Source organism: Labeo rohita, chromosome 1 (genome assembly GCF_022985175.1).
Source record: "Labeo rohita strain BAU-BD-2019 chromosome 1, IGBB_LRoh.1.0, whole genome shotgun sequence".
Classification (NCBI taxonomy): Eukaryota; Metazoa; Chordata; class Actinopteri; order Cypriniformes; family Cyprinidae; genus Labeo; species Labeo rohita.
The window spans coordinates 28198807-28220476 of NC_066869.1; the positions used below are offsets into that span (position 1 = coordinate 28198807).

The 21670-nt window shown below is 36.7% G+C and overlaps 1 protein-coding gene across 1 annotated transcript in view; it reads right to left on the bottom strand.

Annotated features, from left to right (window-relative positions):
* Nucleotides 1–616: 616 nt before the first annotated feature.
* The window catches only part of nlgn4xa (neuroligin 4 X-linked a), a 112219-nt gene continuing 91165 nt past the window's right edge, over nt 617–21670 (bottom strand). Inside the window, 2 exon segments of the mRNA XM_051114261.1 lie at nt 617–3140; nt 18515–19304. Of these exon segments, the coding sequence (XP_050970218.1) occupies nt 2252–3140; nt 18515–19304 (1679 nt within the window). The 3' untranslated portion in view covers nt 617–2251.

The following is a 21670-nucleotide window of genomic DNA, read 5'->3' on the forward strand; positions in this document are numbered from 1 at the left end:
TGTACTTCATAAGAGAGAAAGTATTAGGAGGGAAGGCAAAGAAAGCAAGCATGACTGCGAGTGAGTTTCAGCCCCCCTACTGCTATCTAATTGATTTGGCTTTGCTTGACATTATCATGAACTTTTCAAAGAACAGAGGCCATCAGTTTATCTTGTAACAACCATAAAAAGAATTAATTTTCAAGATCATCTACAGTTAACAAGACGTGCACTGGGCACTGATGTTGAAAAGTGATGTAGCCTTAAGGAAGGTAAATAAGTCAAACACAAGTCAAGGTAGAATTCAAAACATGTTAAGTAAATAAGCATGAATGCTCTGTTGCTAAATAATAAAATTGTAAATCGTCAAGAAGATTGAGCAAGTGTGGATCCTTTACTTAAATATATATTGCTGATTGATCGACGCACCCAAGAAAAAAAGCTGAGCGCAGTGAATTTGAGTTTTTCAAGAATTCAAAACATGAAATGGAGCAGAACCTTTGTTAATGGACTTATAATACACAAGGCAAGTCTAATTTACCTATGTAAGTGCTATTATTAAGAAAAGAAACAGCTTCACATTCCATTGAGGATGCTTTTTCATTTCAACAAGAAGTCAACAAATCTGAAGACGCAGTTTTAGAAAATACTGTGATATTTTATTAAAAATGCTGCAGAAAAATTTTATACAGGTGTCCAGCCAGAAATATCATCTATCACTTAAGGCAAAAACTGCAAACAATATAAGACAAACTATTATTTAGAACCCTACATTTGACCCTTGTTGTACTGACAGGTAACAAACCAAGGGTTAACATGAATCATGAACTGATTTAATATACAAATGTAACTTTATAAACTCATTTATTTTTAAATTCTTTCTTGCGCTTTCAACATCTTTGTTATAGGATGCAGAACTGAAAATATCAGGGTTATTTTTTTTTTTTTTTTGTTTGTTTGTATTTATTTATAGTAATCATAATTATTTGTATTTACACTCATTCACTTAACCCAAAATATCACAAGCCTGGCACAATACTTTACATATTGCTAGCATGTTACGAATAGAAATATCTAACATATACTTCTTTACAAACATATCCAACTAATATAGATACCCAAATCCACTGCCTGTGTTATTTATTTATAGATATTTTAAATTATACAATGCTGGTCACATCTGAAGCTCAGGCAGTGATGATACCGATTAAAAAAAAGGTAGTAAAAAATAGAGAGATTTAAGCAGGTAAAACAAATTGGATGTGGGTAGAAGTTGCCCTGATTTACATCCAATCCACCTTCCTCCATCAAACCCCCAAATGAGAAAAAAAAACGTTACATCTACTCTCTGAACAGCTTGAATAGGCAACTTCACCCAGCACTGTAATGTAATTAGAAGCAATATTTCATTTTAACATCTGTATGGGGTCACGGTATGGGTTTATCAAATGTAAAGCAGCAATCAAACATGCAATATTCGTCAAACATCGGGACAAAGGAACACTCAGATGACTGAAATGGATGTTTAGAGGCTTTGGAATAAGAATACTGTCTTTTCCTTTATTTCTTTTTCAGGTGTAAAGGCGGTTTAACACAGAGATGATTTAAAAAAAAAAAAAAAAGAATGATTGATATATTTACACGCACCTTAACAAAAGCGTAAGCTCATAATAGTCATATTTTGAACTAAACGACAATAAAAGCTTTGTAATTCTTTTAATATTTGTATTTGACTCACAAGTATTTACATTTTGTCACCTTTACAAATTTGTTATAATTACATTTCAGGCTGGGATTTTTGAATTCAGTCCACAGGTTCTGTATGTGACAACACTCTCTGAAAATAATATTAATGTGTTCGTCTGAAATATAGTTCTTGTATAATAACATTGCTCTCATTGTTGCTCTTGGTATATGACATATAGTATGGCACATACAAAGCTTCGTCAGATCCTCTCGTCTACGCAAGCAAAACAGTCCTTCAGAAAGAGTTCTTGTCTTTTGGTGTAAAGTCCCTTGCCCTTAACAAGCTTGGCTCCAAATAAAGTATTACTTTAGTAACATTCATTTTTTCGCAAGTAGGTCATATTTGACTTTGATATATTCTGCAAGAAGGCTTCATAGGAAAATAACATCTCATCCACCAAGATCAGTCTCAGAGTGGAACAAAGTCAGCACAGTTTGCCACGACAAACAAAGGTCCTTAACCCCCAATGCCTTAGCAGACCATGTCCTATAGTTCTGAAAGGACCTTTCAGTGCACATCACAAAGCTATACCCTGGTGGTGGAGTGCCCATGGGGCAGGTTGGTACTGTTCTGACTACCTCCGAATGTGTTGAAATTGTGCAGGGGCTGCATTCCGGCCAGAGAGTTAGGAATCATTGTTATGGTGCTCGGGGTCATGAGCGGGATGTCGTCAGGCGAACGTCGTAGAGTAAGCGTGTAATCAGCCGGGCAGGTAAGACGAAGCGCATCGTGAGCCGGCAGAGAATCACACTCGTGATGGTGCTCGTGTTCCATCTGCTGCTGTTTCATCTGGAGCGACATCAGTTCATCGCTTTGCAAATGTGCTATGTCATTAGCGTTAGCTGCCACGTTAGCCGGCGCAGAGTTCCGCTGCGGGCTGGGCCCACGTCGATTGGATTCGTGTCGGCGCTTATCCTTCTTGTAGTACAGTGCTGCAAAGGCCAGGATGTTGAGGAAAAGAAGAGAAGCACCCACCGCGATGGTCACGCTGAGTTCAGTGGAGTAATCGCGTTTTGTTTCGATAACCACAGCAGAGTCGTCACCTAAATCGTTGCCTTTACGCTGGTCTGTAGTTTGTTTGGTGTTGGCGGGAGGAACTCCAGGATGGCGTGTGGTGGACGGCCATGTTTTACCTAGTCTCTTAGTGTATGGGAACGGCGTAGTATCCTGAGGAGGTATCTTAGTCGTGGTCGAGACGTATTGAAAGAGTTCATTGATGTTATGAAGATGAGGTACCAGCTCTAACCAGAAAGCAACCTTAGTTGCACGATAGTGATCTCTCACCCTTGGCTTCAGCCCAATGTGTAAGTAGAGCTGGTCTTTGGGGTTGTATTTAGACCATGCCACTTCCTCAAAGCGGTTAGGCTTTGTGTGGATGAATTTGGTGTCCTGTGGAACTGGTTGATTCGGATCCCTAAAATGAGAACGAAAAACCATCAGTATTTAAAAGCAAACAGCTTTGAAAATGCAAGTGTGTGCAGTACTAAAGAGCAAGTCTACACAGATGCTTATAAACCCACATACATCAATAGCTTTTACCTCGGTGCACTGTATGTGTTTAGAAACGCACATATGCTATAATAATAGCTTAACCTTGGGTTGTTGAACCTAAGGAAGAGATGCCTACCACACATAATCATTTACAAAGCTTCATGACCTCAAAATGTTCTGGGATATGATGCCTCTTCATCAGTCTTACTGCTCAGCTTCATAGCAAACAAAAATCTGCTCAGTACAATTTCAACTGACACGCTTGAACTAAAAAATACAGCATTGCTCTGTATTTGAAGAATCATTACTGGTATAGCTTTCCTAGCCACAAAAAAGAACATACCTAGTGATAAAGGTTTTAACCGGAAAGCCAATTTACCACTCCTACACATTATTCAGTCTGGGAGCAGCAGACAACTTAGCCGGGCATAAAAGGTTTCTAAATATGGAGATGAGGTGGTAAAAACCGGGCTGGCATTTCTCTCTGAGTGCATTAGTGTTGTCAAGGTTTGTTTCTGAAGCAATAGCTTCACTTCTCCACAGATTTAGCTCAAAATTTGTTTGTTTAAAAATCGGTCTCAGTAGTCATCTTTTGTCATCAGACTTTTTAGATAGCATTGCAGAGCACAAATATTTTGACAATAATTTGGCAAGAAAGGATAGGAAAATAAGTAGGCTTTGCAGTAGTTTAAAGATGTTGGGAAACACGGTTTGGAATGCATACATTTAAATCCTGAAGGGTTATAAGGACACATTTACCTTTGTATTGCTATTTGCTTTAATATGTGTATTTGGGGACAATAGAAATAAATGGCTAGATACACAATTAACACTTAAATGCATACCTCGGGTCTTTAATGACCCGGGATGTCATTCACTACCCTCTCCCTTCTTAATTTTTTAATATATATATATATATATATATATATATATATATATATATATACACTGCCCTCCAAAAGTTTGGAAAAGTGGGGTTTTGGACAATATTGGCATTAATCCTTTTTAATTTGTGATCATTTTGCACTGCTAGGGGACAACACAAAATACGAAAACATATTTTATTACATAAACAGTTTATACATAGAAAAAACGTTTTCGATTCATCAAAATATCCTGGGCCAAGTTTAAACCAGTAACCAGGCATCACAGCTGGCAAAGGGGAAAGTCTGACTTTGACATGTATACATTGCCATTATTATGTAATCAAAATGAAAATTGTTATTGCTGGTCTTCAATGATAATGTCAGGTTACTTTAATGTATTTGCAACAAAAAATGATAAGGATTATGCGGAAATCATCCAAAACCACACTTTGCCAGGGGTGTTTCCAAACTTTTGGATGGCAGTGTATATATATATATATATATATGAATTTTTTTTTTTTTTTTTTTTTTTTTTTTTTTTGTAAAATGTGTATAAGGTTGCTAGAGACCCAAGGTGTGTAATAGTGTAAGTATATTTTTCATGCGCAACAATGTAAATATCTGATGACTCAATATGTGCAATTCACCTTTATTCCTCGAGGTGGCACTGTTTGATGGACAATAATGATGTGATGTTTCACTCATAATTATCACAGGCATAAAACAAAAGAATATCATCCGCAAAAATGTAACTGGTTTGAATGGCTTTACTGCAGAGCAATTACTGTACACAATTAAAATATAAATGTCACTGCTATTTGATGGTGGATGTGGTGAATAAGCTGTCAGTGATCAAAATATTGACTTTGAAGTCACTGAAAACGATAGTTTTGAGAATATGGTTGAGATTGGAAATATGATCCAGATGCTGAATGTACTGTGGAAGTGCGCTCTGATGATGACTGCGATGGGGAAATCATCTGCTCAAATTAAACCCTTCTAAGTTTCAAAAGGTAATGAAATATGACTTATGTCATTTTTATGTAATTGTTTTTAAAATAGTTTTTTGCTATTGCAGAAGTTAGAGATCCATCTGTGCTGGATATATAGATCCAGGTCGCTAAAGACCGGAATAAGTAGTAACGATTGGCGAAACATTCATGCATTTAAGGGTTAATGTAGGTAACTTCATTTTTAAGGACCAATTTTCACTAATTGCGTATTAGCATGCATATTCCTAGCATACTGTCAGTTTAATAGTACTTATAAAGTACATCTTAATGTCTTATGCTGACCAAATGTTGGATCCTTTAATCTCACCCCATACTTAAAGGGATAGTTCACCCCAAAAGTTCTGTCACTAATTACTCACCCTCATGTTGTTCCAAACATGTAACACCTTCGTTCATCTTCTGAACTCAAATTAAGATATTTTTGATAAAATCTGAGAGCTTTCTGATCATACATAGACTGCAATGGTACTACCACATTCAAGGCCCAGATATGTATTAAGGACATCGATAAAATAGTCGTAATACTCTAGTGAATTGCGACAGAACATGACATGGAAGAGAAGGGCCATAAAACACTTCCAACACAGGCTCATTTCAAATATGTGCCTCTATATATTTTTCTGAAAAACAGAAAAAAAAAAAAAAAAAAAAACGAAAGAAAAAAAAAAAAAAACTATATGTATGAATCACTGCAGATTCCAGTTTAAATGAACACTAGAGGCATTAAAACTCTGACAACTTTTATTCCTTTTCATACAAAGTTTGATTTACACACAGATTTTTGATTAATAAAGCCTAATTTTTGCATAATTACTTACAGAATATTATTTTATGACTTCAAAACAATTTTAACATTCTGTGTGATTTGAAAAATTATACTTTTGAATGTTGTCATCACATATAGAGCTTCATATGTGTGAGTTTTCTATTTCAGTAGATTGGCTCGGTAGTTCACACAGTACAGCCTTGCACATGAGTGATGAAGAGCTACGGTTTGACAAAACTGCTCAAATCCACATTTGAAAGTTAAAATAGCATGGCTGCATCAACAAATGCATTTTTATATCACTTTTGCATTTGTTAACGCTAACGGTTATGTTTAGGCATATTTCCAACACGACAGAGCATTAACCTTTAGAGACACTACCCGGATTTTTGAATTCTGAACAGCCACAATACGTACCTCAAGCAGGGTAGTAAAAAATGCAGCAATACGTGCCTGTACTATAATGTAATAAAAACATGCCACGGTCATGTATTGAACTTGTGATTTAGCACCACTCTCTGGACATTTCATTTTGAAACTGCCGCAAAACGTACAGTAAGGTAATTACGGTGTTGCAGAAATGTATGTAGAGGAACATATTTCCAATGAGCCTAGGTTGAAAATTTCAGTTGTGTTGCTGTCTTTGCAGGGTCAGAAAGCTCTCAGATTTCATCAAAAATATCTTAAACTGTGTTCCGAAGATGAATGAAGGTCTTACGGGTTTTGTAATGCCACTGAATGTTTATTCATTTACCTTATCATTATATTTATTAATAATTGGTCTTGTGTTTTAGCGGCACTCTCTGGACATTTCACTATGAAACTGCCGATAACTTGCAGTAAGGTAGGTAATTACGGTGTTACAGAAATGTATGTAGAGGAACGTATTTCCAATGAGCCTGCGTTGAAGATTTCAGTTGCGTTGCTGTCTATACAGGGTCAGTAAGCTCTTAGATTTCATCAAAAATATCTTAATTTGTGTTTCAAAGACGAACGAAGGTCTTACGGGTTTGGAACAACATAAGGGTGAGTAACTAATGACAGAACTTTCATTTTGGGCTGAACTATCCCTTTAACAACTACCTGACTATTAATAAGCAGCAAATTAGGCATTTGTTGAGACAAGAGTCATATTTAATAGTTAGTTAACAGTGAAAACTGGTCCCTAAACTAAAATGTGACCAAATGTTTAGCATAAGCATGTGTTACAATGGTGTGTCTGAAGTGAAGGTATCCTATCGTCACCAAAAAAAAGACAAGCAGCTATCGTGGAGCATATTTTTGCAGCTGTTTATGTCCCCACAGACCTTGTTGTACCCACCCTGGACATGGCACCCCTGAACACATGCCCAAATGCCCATATGGTTAATCTGACCCTGGCAGACCAGGCAGTGAGGTTGAATGCATGTCTGACAGAGCAGATCTAGAGAACAGTGCTGAATATGGTGACTCTACTAGAGTCCATCACTAAAGCATAATGTTCAAATGTAATTAACTAAAACTGGACTGGAATTCAAGGTGTTGTAATGCCACTAAATTGTTATTCATTTACCTTATGACTATATTTATTAATACATGATCTTGTGTCAGGGATAAATTGGTGCTATATACAGTTTTTATGTAAATATAAACAGTCTCTAGTGAGTAAATATCAATTTCAATCAGGCTAAATGGGATTTTGGTTTTCTGAGCAACACTGTTTTTCTGTAAGGATTTATGATATTGATAGCAGCTATGTAGTTTTATCTATAGCAGCATAGTATCATGCCTACCACTAAGTATTCCTAAAACAGACAGCTAATGTAAATTAGCTTGCATTTTTTATTACAAGCTGGCTGATTGCTAGTTTTAAAATGACTGCCATTTCATAATAAATACTCACATCCGTAGCATGTAACTGTACATATGATGATGTCAGTTGAATAATCTTTCAAACCATTTCAAAGCTTTGTTCAGCTGCTATATTCACTCAAGTTATTATGGCTCTTGAATGGTGTCATTGTGTGAAACTTTGAAGAACGACAGGTTGAATGTTTTGCTTGTCTACTTGCCCTTATTTTAGATTATTATCTTATTTAATCACAGCAGAAAATGAAAGAGTCCCATATAGAATCTGAATCCTAGACATTCTATGATATGACCATATGCTTTGTTGTGATACGGTGCGCTGTCTTTTCATTACATTTCAAGTTGTGTGGGGAAAAAAAAATGCTTGAGTGAAATCAAATGAAAGCCCTTATCACAGTGCTAAGAGCAAAACAATACAAGAATAAAAATGATTAAATAAGCACTACTAAATAAGTGAAATAATTGATGGATAAATGCTTTCAAAGGTGCATGGATGAATAAATGAATCTATAATGAACCATTTTGAATTTAATAAGTTGGTTTAAGAATTTAAATAGTGGAACCATGTTTCCAACAGAAAAAGAAAAAATCTGTTTGTAGGTCAGGAAAAAAAAAATAAAAAAAAATGTTTGTCTGTCAGTATGTGTCATGAATCTGTTCCTGAACGCCAGTCCACTCACCACCAGAGGTTGCCTTGCCATTTTACATTACACAGACTGTTGCACCACACCCCGGACTACATTTCCCATCATTCACTGCACTGTAACCAATCAAGCACACTATATAAGCCTTATACTTCCTCTTCCTAGTTGCTGAGTATTGCATTGTGTTTAGCGCTCTCATTGTGTTAGCAGCTGTACGGAGCCACCTTGTTCATCCTCAGTCTAGTTCAGTCGTGTTTCTAGTTAGTTTCTCCTAGTCTTGTTTTCTAGGCTGGTTATATCGTCATGTCTGCCTTCCGCCTGCCCTGGACTTCTCGCCTGTTATGGATTTAACCCTTTGCCTTGTCGTTTCGGACTCTGTTCGCCCCTCGAATGAACTCTAGCCTGTCTACTTGGATTACCCATTTTCCTCGTTCCTTGGATTACATTCGCTGCTGATCAACCCTCGCCTGCCTTACGTATTACTCTTATGTCTTGTCCGAATATACCTGTTTGCCGATGTTCGACCTTGCCTGCTTTATGTCTTTGTTCAATAAAGCTTTGTGTATGGATCCGGCTGCTTCCCGTCTCCTTCGCCCCGTTACAGAATACTCGGTCGCACAAGGATCCATCAGCTTTTCATGTGGACATTGGCAAGGTATGGACATAGCAAGACTGTTATTGGCCCTCGAGCAGGGCATGCAAACGCTCGAGGACTATATTCAAGAGTACTCAGCCATTGTGGATTACTCAGATCTACCGGACTGTTTATTGATTGAGTTTTTTTGTGATGGTGTTCATCAACCTGTCCAAGTCATCAACCTGTCCAAAGTCCAAGCTGAGACGCTAGGGTCCGTGTTCATCACTCTGGGCTCGTCATTCACTGTGGGTGTCACGGAGGAGGAACGTGACATCACGGTAATGGTGGCCGTGAAGTTTAGTCGACCGCAAGCTCCGGGACATTTCTACTCCGGTGATTAAACCAGCTCCTGAAATGGTGGCCACACCAGAGCGCGCTCACATGATGGCGGTGACAGCGGAGCCCATTCACAAGACGACGGTGACAACAAAGCTTCGTCATGTCACTGCTGCCATACCTGAGTCATGTAACATCACAGCTGTGTTTCCTGAGTCAAGTCAAGTCAGAGCTGCTCTTCCTAAGTCAAGTCAAGTTACAGCTGTTATTCCTTAGTCAAGTAAAGTCAATGCCGTTGTTCCTGTGTCAAGTCCAGTTACAGCTGTGTTTCCTGAGTCAAGACAAGTCAGAGCCTTGCCATTTCACATTACACAGACTGCTGCACCACACCCTGGATTACATTTCCCATCATTCATTGCACTGATGACACACACAGCTGTAACCAATTAAGCACACTATATAAGCCTTGTACTTCTTCTTCCTAGCTGCCAAGTACTGCATTGTGTTTAGCACTCACATTGTGTTAGCCTTGTTCTGCCTGCCCTGGACTTCTCGCCTGTCATGGATTTAACCCTTTGCCTTGTCGTTTTGGACTCCGTTCGCCCCTCCAATGAACTCTAGCCTGTCTATTTGGATCACCCGTTTGCCTCGTCCCTTAGATTGCGTTTGTCGCTGATCGACCCTCGCCTGTCTTACGGATTACTCTTGTGCCTTGCTCCAATATACCTGTTTGCTGATGTTCAACCCTGCCTGCTGTTTTGACTTTGTTCAATAAAGCTTTGCGTATGGATCCGCCTGCTTCCCGTTACAGCCCCGTTACAGTATGTAGAGGCTTAAAGGAATAGTTTACCAAAAAACCCTGTCATAATTTTCCCTCATGCTGTTTTAAACCTGCATGACTATTTATTTATTTATTTATTTTTTATTATTCACAGAACACAAATAGTGATAATTGTGTTGCATGTGATTTTTCAGAAAGTGAATAAGGACTGGGGTTTCAACTACTTTTATGATGCCTTTGCTCTTTTTTTTTTTTTTTTTTTTTTCTTTAACTTGAAAGCTCACTATAGAAAATCAACTATTTAGTCATCATTTCCACATTTGTGTTCAGTGGAAGTAAGAAAATTCTATAGGTTTGGAATGATGAGGGTAAATAAAAATGACAAAAATAACATTAAATTTTTGGGTGAAATATTCCTTTAAACTGTGGCAATGTGAATGTTCAATTTATTCATGGTTTGATTATGTTATTTATTTTGGCTTGCAATGTAAATTATTGTGGAAAATATAATATGTTTTCTTTCCACAAATAATCTACTCTAAAGGGCACAATCTCACTGCAAGCATATATGGCAGGGAATCAACAATCTAATCAAGCTACAAGCAAACATGAGAAAGAATCAATGGTATTTCAATGGTTTGCTTTAACCTCTGGTAATGCCCGTATGTGTATGTACTGCAAGCAATAACTATATTAATGACCATTTCACAGAACTCAGACCTGAGAAAAGCAAGCAGTGCTCCAAGCTATTTACCCACCAAGCCAATCTGCAGCTCCTCAATTTCTGTGTTTCAGATAAGAGCGGCACTTCACTAAAGTGGCACCGTGTACAGCATGTCCCATTACATCCACTGTGCTTTTATCATTTATATAATCATACAGTTAGATGCACAGTTAGAGCTGAAACTTCGCACACAAAATAAATAGACAAATAATTTTGCATTTTAAACTCAACAGGTAACTTAAATTGCTTTTGTGATATGTATATGCTTTTTATATGTATATGTGAGTGAAATGATTTATCAAACAAGAAAAAAAAAATGTAGAGTAGGACTTTGGCCATCAGAAATTGATTGGTTGGTTGTCGTTTGCTAATTGCTGCAAATGTTTCATGTGAATAATGTGCACAGGTTTATAATAAACACTGATATATTTTATTAAAAACAAACTTAAATTAAAAATAACACTTACATTTTGCATTTTGCCTAAATCATTAAAATCAGTGAAGAGTGGCTCTAAGTTACTAGCTCTTTTTAGTTTGAATGGATACAAACAGTGCTGATATTTAATAATAAGGTGGTAGTAAGTTTCACTGTCTGTATCACTCGTCTTTTCTAGACCAGTTTGTGAAAGGGTACAAAATGGAAGTAGAGCAGAAAAGTGGAATGTCTGTTTTTTTTTTTTTTTTTTTTTAAATTGCTTCTGTATTGCTTGGAACAGGGTTTCTCCCAGAAGTGAGCATGGAGCTAACCGAGAGCAGAAAATGGCAAATCTTTTATATCTATAAAGTATTTACTGTGATAAAATATTTTATTTTACACAATGCAACATACAGGGCCGAGATGTTAGTCAGCACATGACAGAAATGCTTTTGTCTTGTATAAACTGATTTTATTTGTTAAAATAGTGAATTTAACTGATCTGGATGTTAAAATATGTTCTCAGAATTGATCTTTCAGCTCTAAAAATGTGGGGCAACAGTCCGAGGTTTACAGTTTCACTGCCAAACATCAGTCCAGGACTAGCTCAGATTTCAGCAACATGCCAGCACTGTTTCAGTGGAAAAGGGATAACAGAGAATCATTAATTTTATATTGTATCTTGTAAACACAGTGGTTTTGTAGTGTACAGGATTAAAGGTATAGTTCATCCAAAAATGTAAATTACCCAATGACTTAGTCACCCTAGGTGTATATGACTTATTTCTGACATTTACAATCAGAGTTATATTTAAAAAAAAATAATAATAATAATAATGTACTGGTTCTTCCAAGCTTTAAAACGGCAGTGAATGGCTATAATGGCGATATTCAATAGTCCAATAGAAGTCCAATAAAGTTCACCCAGCCATCATAAAAAAATACTCCACACAGCTCAGAGGAGTTAACAAAGGCCTTCTAAAGCAAATTGATGCATTTTTGTAAGAAAAGAAAAAAAAAAATACATATTTAAAACTTTATAAACCATAATCTCTAGCTTCTGCTAACTGTCATATATGCGTCCATGAGAGAGTGGCATTCCAGTGGACAACACAGGACAAAATGCAAGAGCAAAACAAAACACCGGTCATGAATTAGAATTACAAAACGGGGATCTGTAAAGAAAAATGTTGGAGACAAAACTTAGTTCCCACAAGACTAGCTAATTCTCATCGGAGTTGTACGCTACGTCTATGTCCTATGTCATCTTCTGGAATGCCAGACTCTTGTGAACATGCATACAACATTTAGTGGAAGCTAGAGATTACATTTTTAAAAAAATGTAATGTTTTTCTTACAAAAATACATCAATCCGCATTAGAAGACCTTTATTAAGCCCACAGAGCCATGTGGAGTACTTTTTATGATGGGTGGATGCACTTTATTGGACTTCAAAATCTCAACAGCCATTCACTGCCATTATAAAGCTTGGAAGAACTAAGACATTTATTTCTTTTTTTTTTATTTCTTTATTTATTTTTTATGTGATGCGATCTAGAAAAACCCAACACATGGTGAAATTGTACCTTTTTTAGGTTTTGATACCATATGAACGCTGGATTCAAAACGTTTTTTTTTTTTTTTTTTTTTTTTTCTTCCCCATAGCTTGAACGTAACAAAAGTTATGGCTATCTTAAGTTGGCTGATAGCTATGACTTTCAAGAATGGAATTTTGAGAAAAATGGATTTAAAGTAAGATGGGTTTCACTTTAGGGGTCTAACGAGAGCTGTCTGTCAGAAGCGCTATCCTGCATCATTACACAAACAGACTAACGTTACCCTGAAGAGGGCAGTTTTCCGTTGTTTAAAATGGGCATAGTCTCTGAGCTTTTGATCACCCCTTGTATGTTTAGATAGCACAAATAGTGTACCTTGTATTATTCAATCATCCCATCCTTCATCTCTGGATGTGAAATAGTCCATTATAACATCGTTTAGGGCACTGACATCACCAAGAATACCATAATAATAAATCTTACCATCTCACCATAAATAAATCTTTGCGTGCCATAGTTTACACAGGACTGGTGGGGAATGTACATTGATACACCTTTATTAAATATGTTAGGTGGTTTTTTTATTGGGTTAACTGTTTTTGTGGTGTTAAGAGAAAGCAACTGCATGGCACGATCTTAACATAAGAGTAATTTCTGCTTGCTGCAATAAAAATTAATTTTTCTGCACTAAACAAGTGAATTTTGCCAAGATAATTTCAGAGATGACAATATGTTATAGAACAATAATTTAATGAATACCTAATTTTGATTAAAAAAATGACATTCAACCTATTTTTGAATTTCCTGAAAACGTCCCAGCACAACATCCAACAGATGTTCGTTCTTTTTTTTTCTTTCTTTCTTTCTTTCTTTCTTTCTTTCTTTCTTTCTTTCTTTCAGGAGATTTAGAATGTTGGAACAGGTCACAGTTATACAACAGTTGGACATGTGGTCCACCAACAGTTCTGAACAGTTTAGTGCTTTACTGTGATGCTTCACTGTTTGTATTACTCCATTTGTCTGTGTTTGCAACATTCCAGACAAGCTGCCAGCCTGTGCGTTGCTCAGTAACACCGAACAGTTTACAAACTGCATGGCCTTGTGCCTACAACCAAATCAAAGCCACACTTCTATTCAGTAAAACAGTGCTCATATTATTTAATTATTTACTGAAGTCATCACAGGTTTATATTCACACCGTAGGCAATAGTGCTTTCTTTTGAATTACAAAAGCCTTTGCTATGGTTAAATCCACTGTATCCTTTAGACAGCATCAGGGAATGTTATGCTTCATTTCAGTCAGTGAGTATACTTCTGTAATGGCTGAAATCCATATTGATTTTCACTTTCATTAACGGATTTGCTTCTCCCAGCCAGAATTTGGCAAACGGTGTGATTCCATGATGCAGAAATGCATTTACTTAAAGATCCACTTAATGGTGTGTGCAAAATATAACTGGGAATAGTCATTTCTTCACATTTTCCTATGCTTCCTGGAACTAATATCTGTGTAGAGCCATTATCGTCATTTGTAATGTAATGCACAATATTGACAATATTTCAGGGCTTGTAAAGCTAACTGGTGTGTTACGCACTAACAATAAACAACTAAATTGCGCAAGCATTCAAGCAGGAAGTGTCACATAAAGAGTCGTTTATATCACCTCATTCAATTCGTACCATGACAAGGTGATATTACTGAAGCGGGGTACTAATCTTATTACTGCTCTAAAACACACACTGGAAGTATTCTGCTAAGCAATTCCTCTGCTAAGGATTCACTTTTAAAACAGCCTGTTAGGTCATTTCCGTGGGTTATGCACAGGATTTTTGCATTCTCTTTAGGCAAAAGCAGTTCTCAGCAACACCAAATTAGTTTATTTCTTCAGTAGAATAGATGTTTGTATGACTTTTATATCATCTATAAAGTCTTTGCTGTGCTGTAAATTATTTTATGCAACACAACATACTGAGATGCCAGTTGTTGCTTTTTTATTATAATTTCAAAAATGTTTAGTAAACAAGTTTAAATGTAGGTAATATTGTATACATTAATTTTAAACAATGCTATTTAAAACTGTATTCTTTAAAAATAAAGGTCATATTACAACAGTGTTTCCCAACCGCGTTCCTGGAGGTTCCCCAACAATTTTGCTTCTCTCCTTTGTCTGACACACCCACTGACACTCTACTAATGAGCTGAAGATCTGAATCAGGTGTGTTTGATTAAGGAGACATGGAAAACATGCAGTGTTGGGCAGCCTCCAGGAACGTGTTTTTTTTTTTTTTGTTTGTTTTTTTTTTTCAGAATTTTAGAGTTTATTTTTTTTTAGTTTTTTAAGTTATGGAGTGTCTATTTACACTAAGTGCAAATAATTGATTGATTGATTGATTGATTAATTGATTGACTTTATGCATAGGTTAATATTTTCTGATTAACTTAAAGGCAGCGGCTATTTGCAATAAGTGTAAATAGCAATAGATACTATTGTTTATTAGATACTATTTACACTAAGTGAAAATAGCATATTTTCTTAGCGATAGATGCTATTTACGCTAAATGCAAATTACAATGCATTCTATTGACTGAGTAAAAACATTTCTATATTATCTATATGTTTGGGGGAGAGATGTATATACAGGTAAGCATGACTCTCATTTGACTCTTGAGTCGGGGGGGGGCAAGAAAAAAAAAAAAAAAAAAAAAAACTTTTTAGGGTAAGCATCAAAACAAAGCCCTACCACATTGCAAAGCACCAAAGCAATCAATAGAGTGCAAGAATAACTTAAAGAGGTTCCCAACATTTACCAAACTGTGGATGAGCTTTAAACTTGGTTTGAATATGGCGATGATTTCCGTTTTAAGTGTTAATGGCCTTTTTGATTTTTAACCAGAAATGTGCAAGCTGCTTTTCTGATTTTCATCAAGTTTTCTGTGTTTTTTTCCTGTGTCATTTGAAATGTATCCGTTTTGATTTGTTGTTACTAAAGGTGAGACACGTACGGAAAAAAATAAATGATCAGTTTGTCATAAATCGCATACCATTCATTCCTGAACTTTCTAATGTCCATGAAAAATTAGGCTACAGTTGATATGCCCCGATCTCAATAAAGTTTACACACGCGTTTGGTCCGTGAACTAGATCTTGCCCAGGACACACGCTGTCTATGTAAGTTTGGCAAGGACCGGTTCCGGAATTAAATCACTGAGGCTGCTTTCATATATGTTTTTTTGTCCTGCTTAGCTTTGGTTATCACTGTGTGAGTCACTGCTATTTTGAGAATTAATCTAGCATAAATGTTATTCCCGAAACATTGCAGCATGTACGTGTCTGAAAAAACGAAAGTTTCACACAAATTCTGAATGGATTATAGCCTATATAGAAAGTACGCAACTACAAAGCACAGCTACAAAGCGTCACTCATCTTTGTTCATCGCGATCTCACAAACTGCCCCCCTTGCCCCCCTCCCCAATGCCACCCATGCAGGTAAGTGTAAACAGCCTGACTTGTTGGCAGAGGCTATTTACATTAACTACATCCTCCAACGTGTGATTGGGGTAATCAACATTACAAAAGACGATCGTCAAACATCAGCTTCAGTAGCGCAGAAGGTAAAGCACATACCATAGTCTTTTTGACGCAATCGACCCGAGTTTGAATCCTACCTTTTCTTTCTCCCTTTTCAAATCATATATCACATTGAAAAGACATTTATTGTCAATAAAAAATTAAGGAAACAATCAAAAAGTTGAAAATAAAGTTTCGGGTAGGGTTATGGTAGGTGTAGGGAGGGCTTTATTGTCCCAATAAGGTAGAATCCATTTAAAAAAACTGAATTAAAATTATGATTTACACTTAATAAATTATTATTGCATGTTTTGAGCTGTTTTGTACTGTAAATTATCTGAACCAGGTAATACGCATGTACATTTAAAAGGCAGCTAACTGGCAAACTGTAGGCTGTAGTAACTAACTGTAATGACAATAAAACCACTGATTCTAATGTGTTCTACTTATTATAGTGTTAGGGGAGGGCCCATGCTCAGTGGCTCCAAAAAATCCTGAACACAATAAAAAACTTTTAAACTGTCTAACTCCACAATTCAGTACAACATAGTTCACAGTCTTTGTAACATGTTTTCAGCAGTACATTTTTTAAAATGTATGTGTTCAGAAACAATTCTCTGAATTGCCTTTACACAGACTTTAAGAAAAAGTTTCAGTGCTGTGTCTCTCTCTACAAAAGTCAATAGGGTTCAATGTTGTTTTGGACTCTATTGACTTTTCACAGAAGAAGTAAAGTAATACCCGATTGGAACACTGTGATAATGAGTCCCAAAGATTTCCATCTATCCATTTCAGGTTTTTATCTCAGGTCTGCTGTTGTTGTATAATAAAATGTGTGTGTACAATATACCTGACCCATAAAATCCACAAAGCTGATGTTGACCCTTGACATCCAGAACATCAGTGTATGTTAATTTACCTCTGTGATAGCATTAATGGCCCATGTCTTGCTCTCTCCAGTCTGAGCACCCAAGCTTGGCAGCCATTGGAACAAAGGAAGGCTACAAATGAGACATTACGTTCTGCGCATTTCCCTCCACGTTATTTATTTGCCCTGTTTTTTGTGGAAACACTCAGAGAGGCTGATATCACCAGTGGAGTGTTTACCAGAGGCTGGAGTGACTCTCTTGCAAAGCGAGCATTCTCCAAGTGCTGCTGAAATTGCTTTCGTTTTTCCTCCTCTGTTTTAAAGTACTCGAGCTGAGAGAAACACTTAGCCAGCGGAGGCAGAGCAGCCTGACGTGAGGTACTGATGAGCCTGCCAATCTATCTTCTGACACACAGGTATCACCTGGAGTGGTGCCAAACAGCAGTGCCTGTTCTGACTATAAACGCCGAATGGAGCCCTGAAAGTATGAAGGGGCCCCAGTCACTTGTATTTGAAGTAGGTTTGGGATGAATTGGGCTTGCCCTGAGTGCATTGGTGCTTTATGGGGATAAGGATGGAGAGAACCCCATAACTCAAGAGGCTAGTTAAAAGCTGGTCTGATACTATTAAAAGAATGATCTGGCAATGTTGAGTCTTCAAATTGTGATATGTGAGGAGACAGCAAAGGCCACTGAAGGTTCTTTAATCAAAACCATGACTCATTTAGGACAAGTTCCCTAAATAGAAAGTGATGCTCCACATTGTGTGGTCTGAGGCAGCTAAAAACAACCATTCGTTATAGAGTAAGAATTTTAATCTTAAGAAATCTTAATGGAAATCTGAAAGGTTATAGTGTACATGCTTAAATGACCAGGTGAAGAAGCATCTAAGTGCTACTTAATGGGTCAATGACAAATGTCCAAGATCAAGAAAAAAAATGTATATAAGAGAGAGAGAGAGAGAGAGAGAGAGAGAGAGAGAGACTAATTTCTAAGAAATTAGTTATAGAACATGACATTATAAGTTTTTCTTTAACTTTTTTCATCTTTACCCTTATTTCAAGACAGCTGCAGCACTCATAATACTTTCTTTATAACCCCTAAAACTATCAAAATGAAAATGCATTCTCATCATAGAAGAGGTGTATTCAAATAATTGCAACTCCAAATGGCATATTTAAGGACTTTTTGAAGAAACTGAGAAATAAAAGTAGTGTCATGTCACTGACCATGATAACAAGTGATAAAGTGTTCAAATAATTATCCACACGTATCTGATACTGAATCCATTGTGTATGATTAATTAACAGAACAGATAAAAGGCTTCAACTCACCCAGTTTTTGCAAAATTCGTCCAGTAAGTCATTACCACCGCCGAAAGCATGACATCGTTCTTGGAGAAATTACAGTTAAAGAGATCAGTGGGACCAATCATGGGAATTCCAAACACATAAGGCACCTCGTCTCCATGTGCTGAATCTGACCAGCTAGGTTTCATTTCGCTTTGACAGTGATGGTAGAAAGCATAAAAGTATGTTGGAGATCCATATTGAGCGTGAAGGTCCGCTGTAGCTACAGCTGGCGCCACCCATTGGTGATCAGTGAAGAGTGCAACTAGAGTCTTTCGCCTGGTTTCCGGGTTTTCCTTGTCAGCCCAGTCGGTATACATGAATTTGATGGTTTCTCGAAGCGTGTCCTTGCCCTCTGGATAACCATAGAGGTGGTCCACAAAATCAGACACAGCAAAGTCAAAGTCATTTGCAGAGACACCATCCTCACTGTCCACGATGCCATCCACAAATTTAAAACCCTCACCCTGGTTGACACCCAGCATGATGTCATAGTTGAGAAACTCTCCCTGTTCCATTAGAATTTGGGGGTCATCGGGGATGACGTCACCATCGATAACTGGACCAAATGCAATGTGATACTTGGCCTGTGTGATGTACTGTTCAATCAGCTCCTTGTAGTTTTTGTTCTGTAGGCATTCCACCAGATCTATAGTATCTAGCATATTGCAGCCCACCTTCTCAGCTAGTATGCGGGTGTATTTGGCTGGCTGGTAGTTGACGGCCCAGCTTGACAGAGCAGTCCCACTCTGGATGATGGCTTTCTGAAACAAATCTGAAAGCAAAAATCAAAACATTAATCAATAATAAAGCATTAAAATGAAAATAGCTTGACGTGCGTGATATGTTGCGCAAGCACATTTAAGCCTCGGAAAGAACCAATGAGGTTTGTTTTTGCGTGTCAAGCAAGTACGGGTGAGCTTACATTAACCATATTTCTGTCATGACAAGTCTTAGAGAGTTTAGCATGGTAATATACATGATAATGTTAATGTGTTTGGTCTTAGTGGACTAGATCTGCTACACTGCTGTTGTGGCAGAGCAAGTAACGAGACTTGCTATTGCCAATACATTGACAAACATTCTGATGTGAGCATGTAGGAAATACTGCTGCTGCACATATAACAGACAGTGGCATGCAAAAGTTTAGGAACCCCTTGCAGATTTTGTGAAAATTATAATAATTTTAACAAAATAAGAGAAATCATACAAAATGCATGTTATTTTTTTTTATTTAGTATTGTCCTGAGTAAGATATTTAACATAAAATATATTTACATATACTCGACAAAAAAAAAAAAAAAAAAAAGTTTGGGAACTCTTGGATCATCCAGGTAACCACACACAGTATTAAGAACCAAAGGTTCCCAAACTTTTGAAGGGGGTTATTTTAATAATTTCAGCTATTTTTTTGTTTCATGGACTATATGTAAACATATTTTATATACAATATATTATTACAATATATTACTCAGGACAGTTCTACATAAAAAATAAATAAATAAATAAATAACATGCATTTTGTATGATCTCTCTTATATTACTATTATATATATATATATATATATATATATATATATATATAAAAATATGAAGAGTTCAGGTGCAAAACCAGCTAAAAGCCATCTCGGTCAGAAATGAGATAATGATACTGAGTGAATGCTCTCGACACACATTATACGTCCATCGAATACTTTTTCTTCAAACTCGCTAAAATACCACCCTCAGCCCAATCAGAAGTACCAGTACTTACACAGAAACCTATACATCTGAGCCTGATAAAAATGCATTTTTTTAAAGAAAGATGTCAGATGGATTTAGCTGGTTTTGCATCTGAACAAATTAGAATATATATATATATATATATATATATTCTAATTTGTCTTATTTTAAATTGATGATAAACATAAAATCAATGATAAACATAAAATCAACCCTTAGCAGATCTAGATAGGTGGAACTGGGGAAGGTGGAGGGTTTCTGAAGTGCACTGCAACTGCTACAGCAACAACTATCTGAGTATTTGAATCTTGAACAGCAAGCTACTTGGCTGCTGATGTAAAAAGAAACCAATCAGCTGCGTCTTGTATGAGATTAACTTAGAACCTATTGGCCTGCGCCATCTAGAGTTTCATGACAGAATTTTATGCGCTGTATGTGTGTGTTGAACGATCTTTATATGCGAATAAAAACCTAAATTAAATCTGTTAATCATATGAAAGGATAGTGTCTTTTTAGAAGACTTTGTTTAAGCCACTTGATTCACATGGATTACTTTTATGATCTCTTTATAAATTTTATGAAGCATCCAAGTTTTGGATGAATGGACTTGGAGTGGAGCGGAGGAACGGTTAGTAATCTGTCAGGTTTATATCTTCATTCAAGATGAAGTTTTATGGGTTTGGAACAAAGTGAGAACTGAAGGAAAATAATGAGCACAGCAATAATGAAACTGATGAAACAAAAAGCAAGGTGCTTGTTTATTTTATATTATACATTACAATGTGTCATCAAAGACTTCAATTGAACCTGACCAAAAATGAAATCGTACGTAGAATAAAAATGCTTTGTAATGAAGCCTGGGGTATTTGTTCCTGCATACTCTTATATGGATAAGTAATATCAGACAGTGCCTGACATAGACGCCAACTAATATGCATATGCATTGATGCTGTACCTTTGTCAGCTCAGCCAGCCATAGCCATAACACGTTGACACAGATTGTGTCCTAGAAAATAACAATACCTCAGGGCCCGGATCTCACTAGGCAGAACCAAGGCTTCTGACGCACTGACACGGAGTGAAAAATAGCCTTCACTCAAGTTTAAAATATCAAAAATGTGGAGAAGGCACTACTGTCAAGAGCTTTTTAATGCATTGGCCATTAAAATATCAATATCAATGCCCAGACAATGGAGCTTAGCAGACCCTTCTCATAAAGCAAAGACTGATTACTCATAATATATTTTAAACTAGGTTAAACAAAGTACAAATCAAACCTAGATGCATCATGGCTTTGCCAGGCACATTGAACTGTGCATGTGAGGTCTGAATAATATGACAAAATAAAAACCTTTTTTAAAAGCCTTTTTACTTAAAAACAAAATCTCTTTTTAAAAAGAGAAATCAGAACTGTAGAGT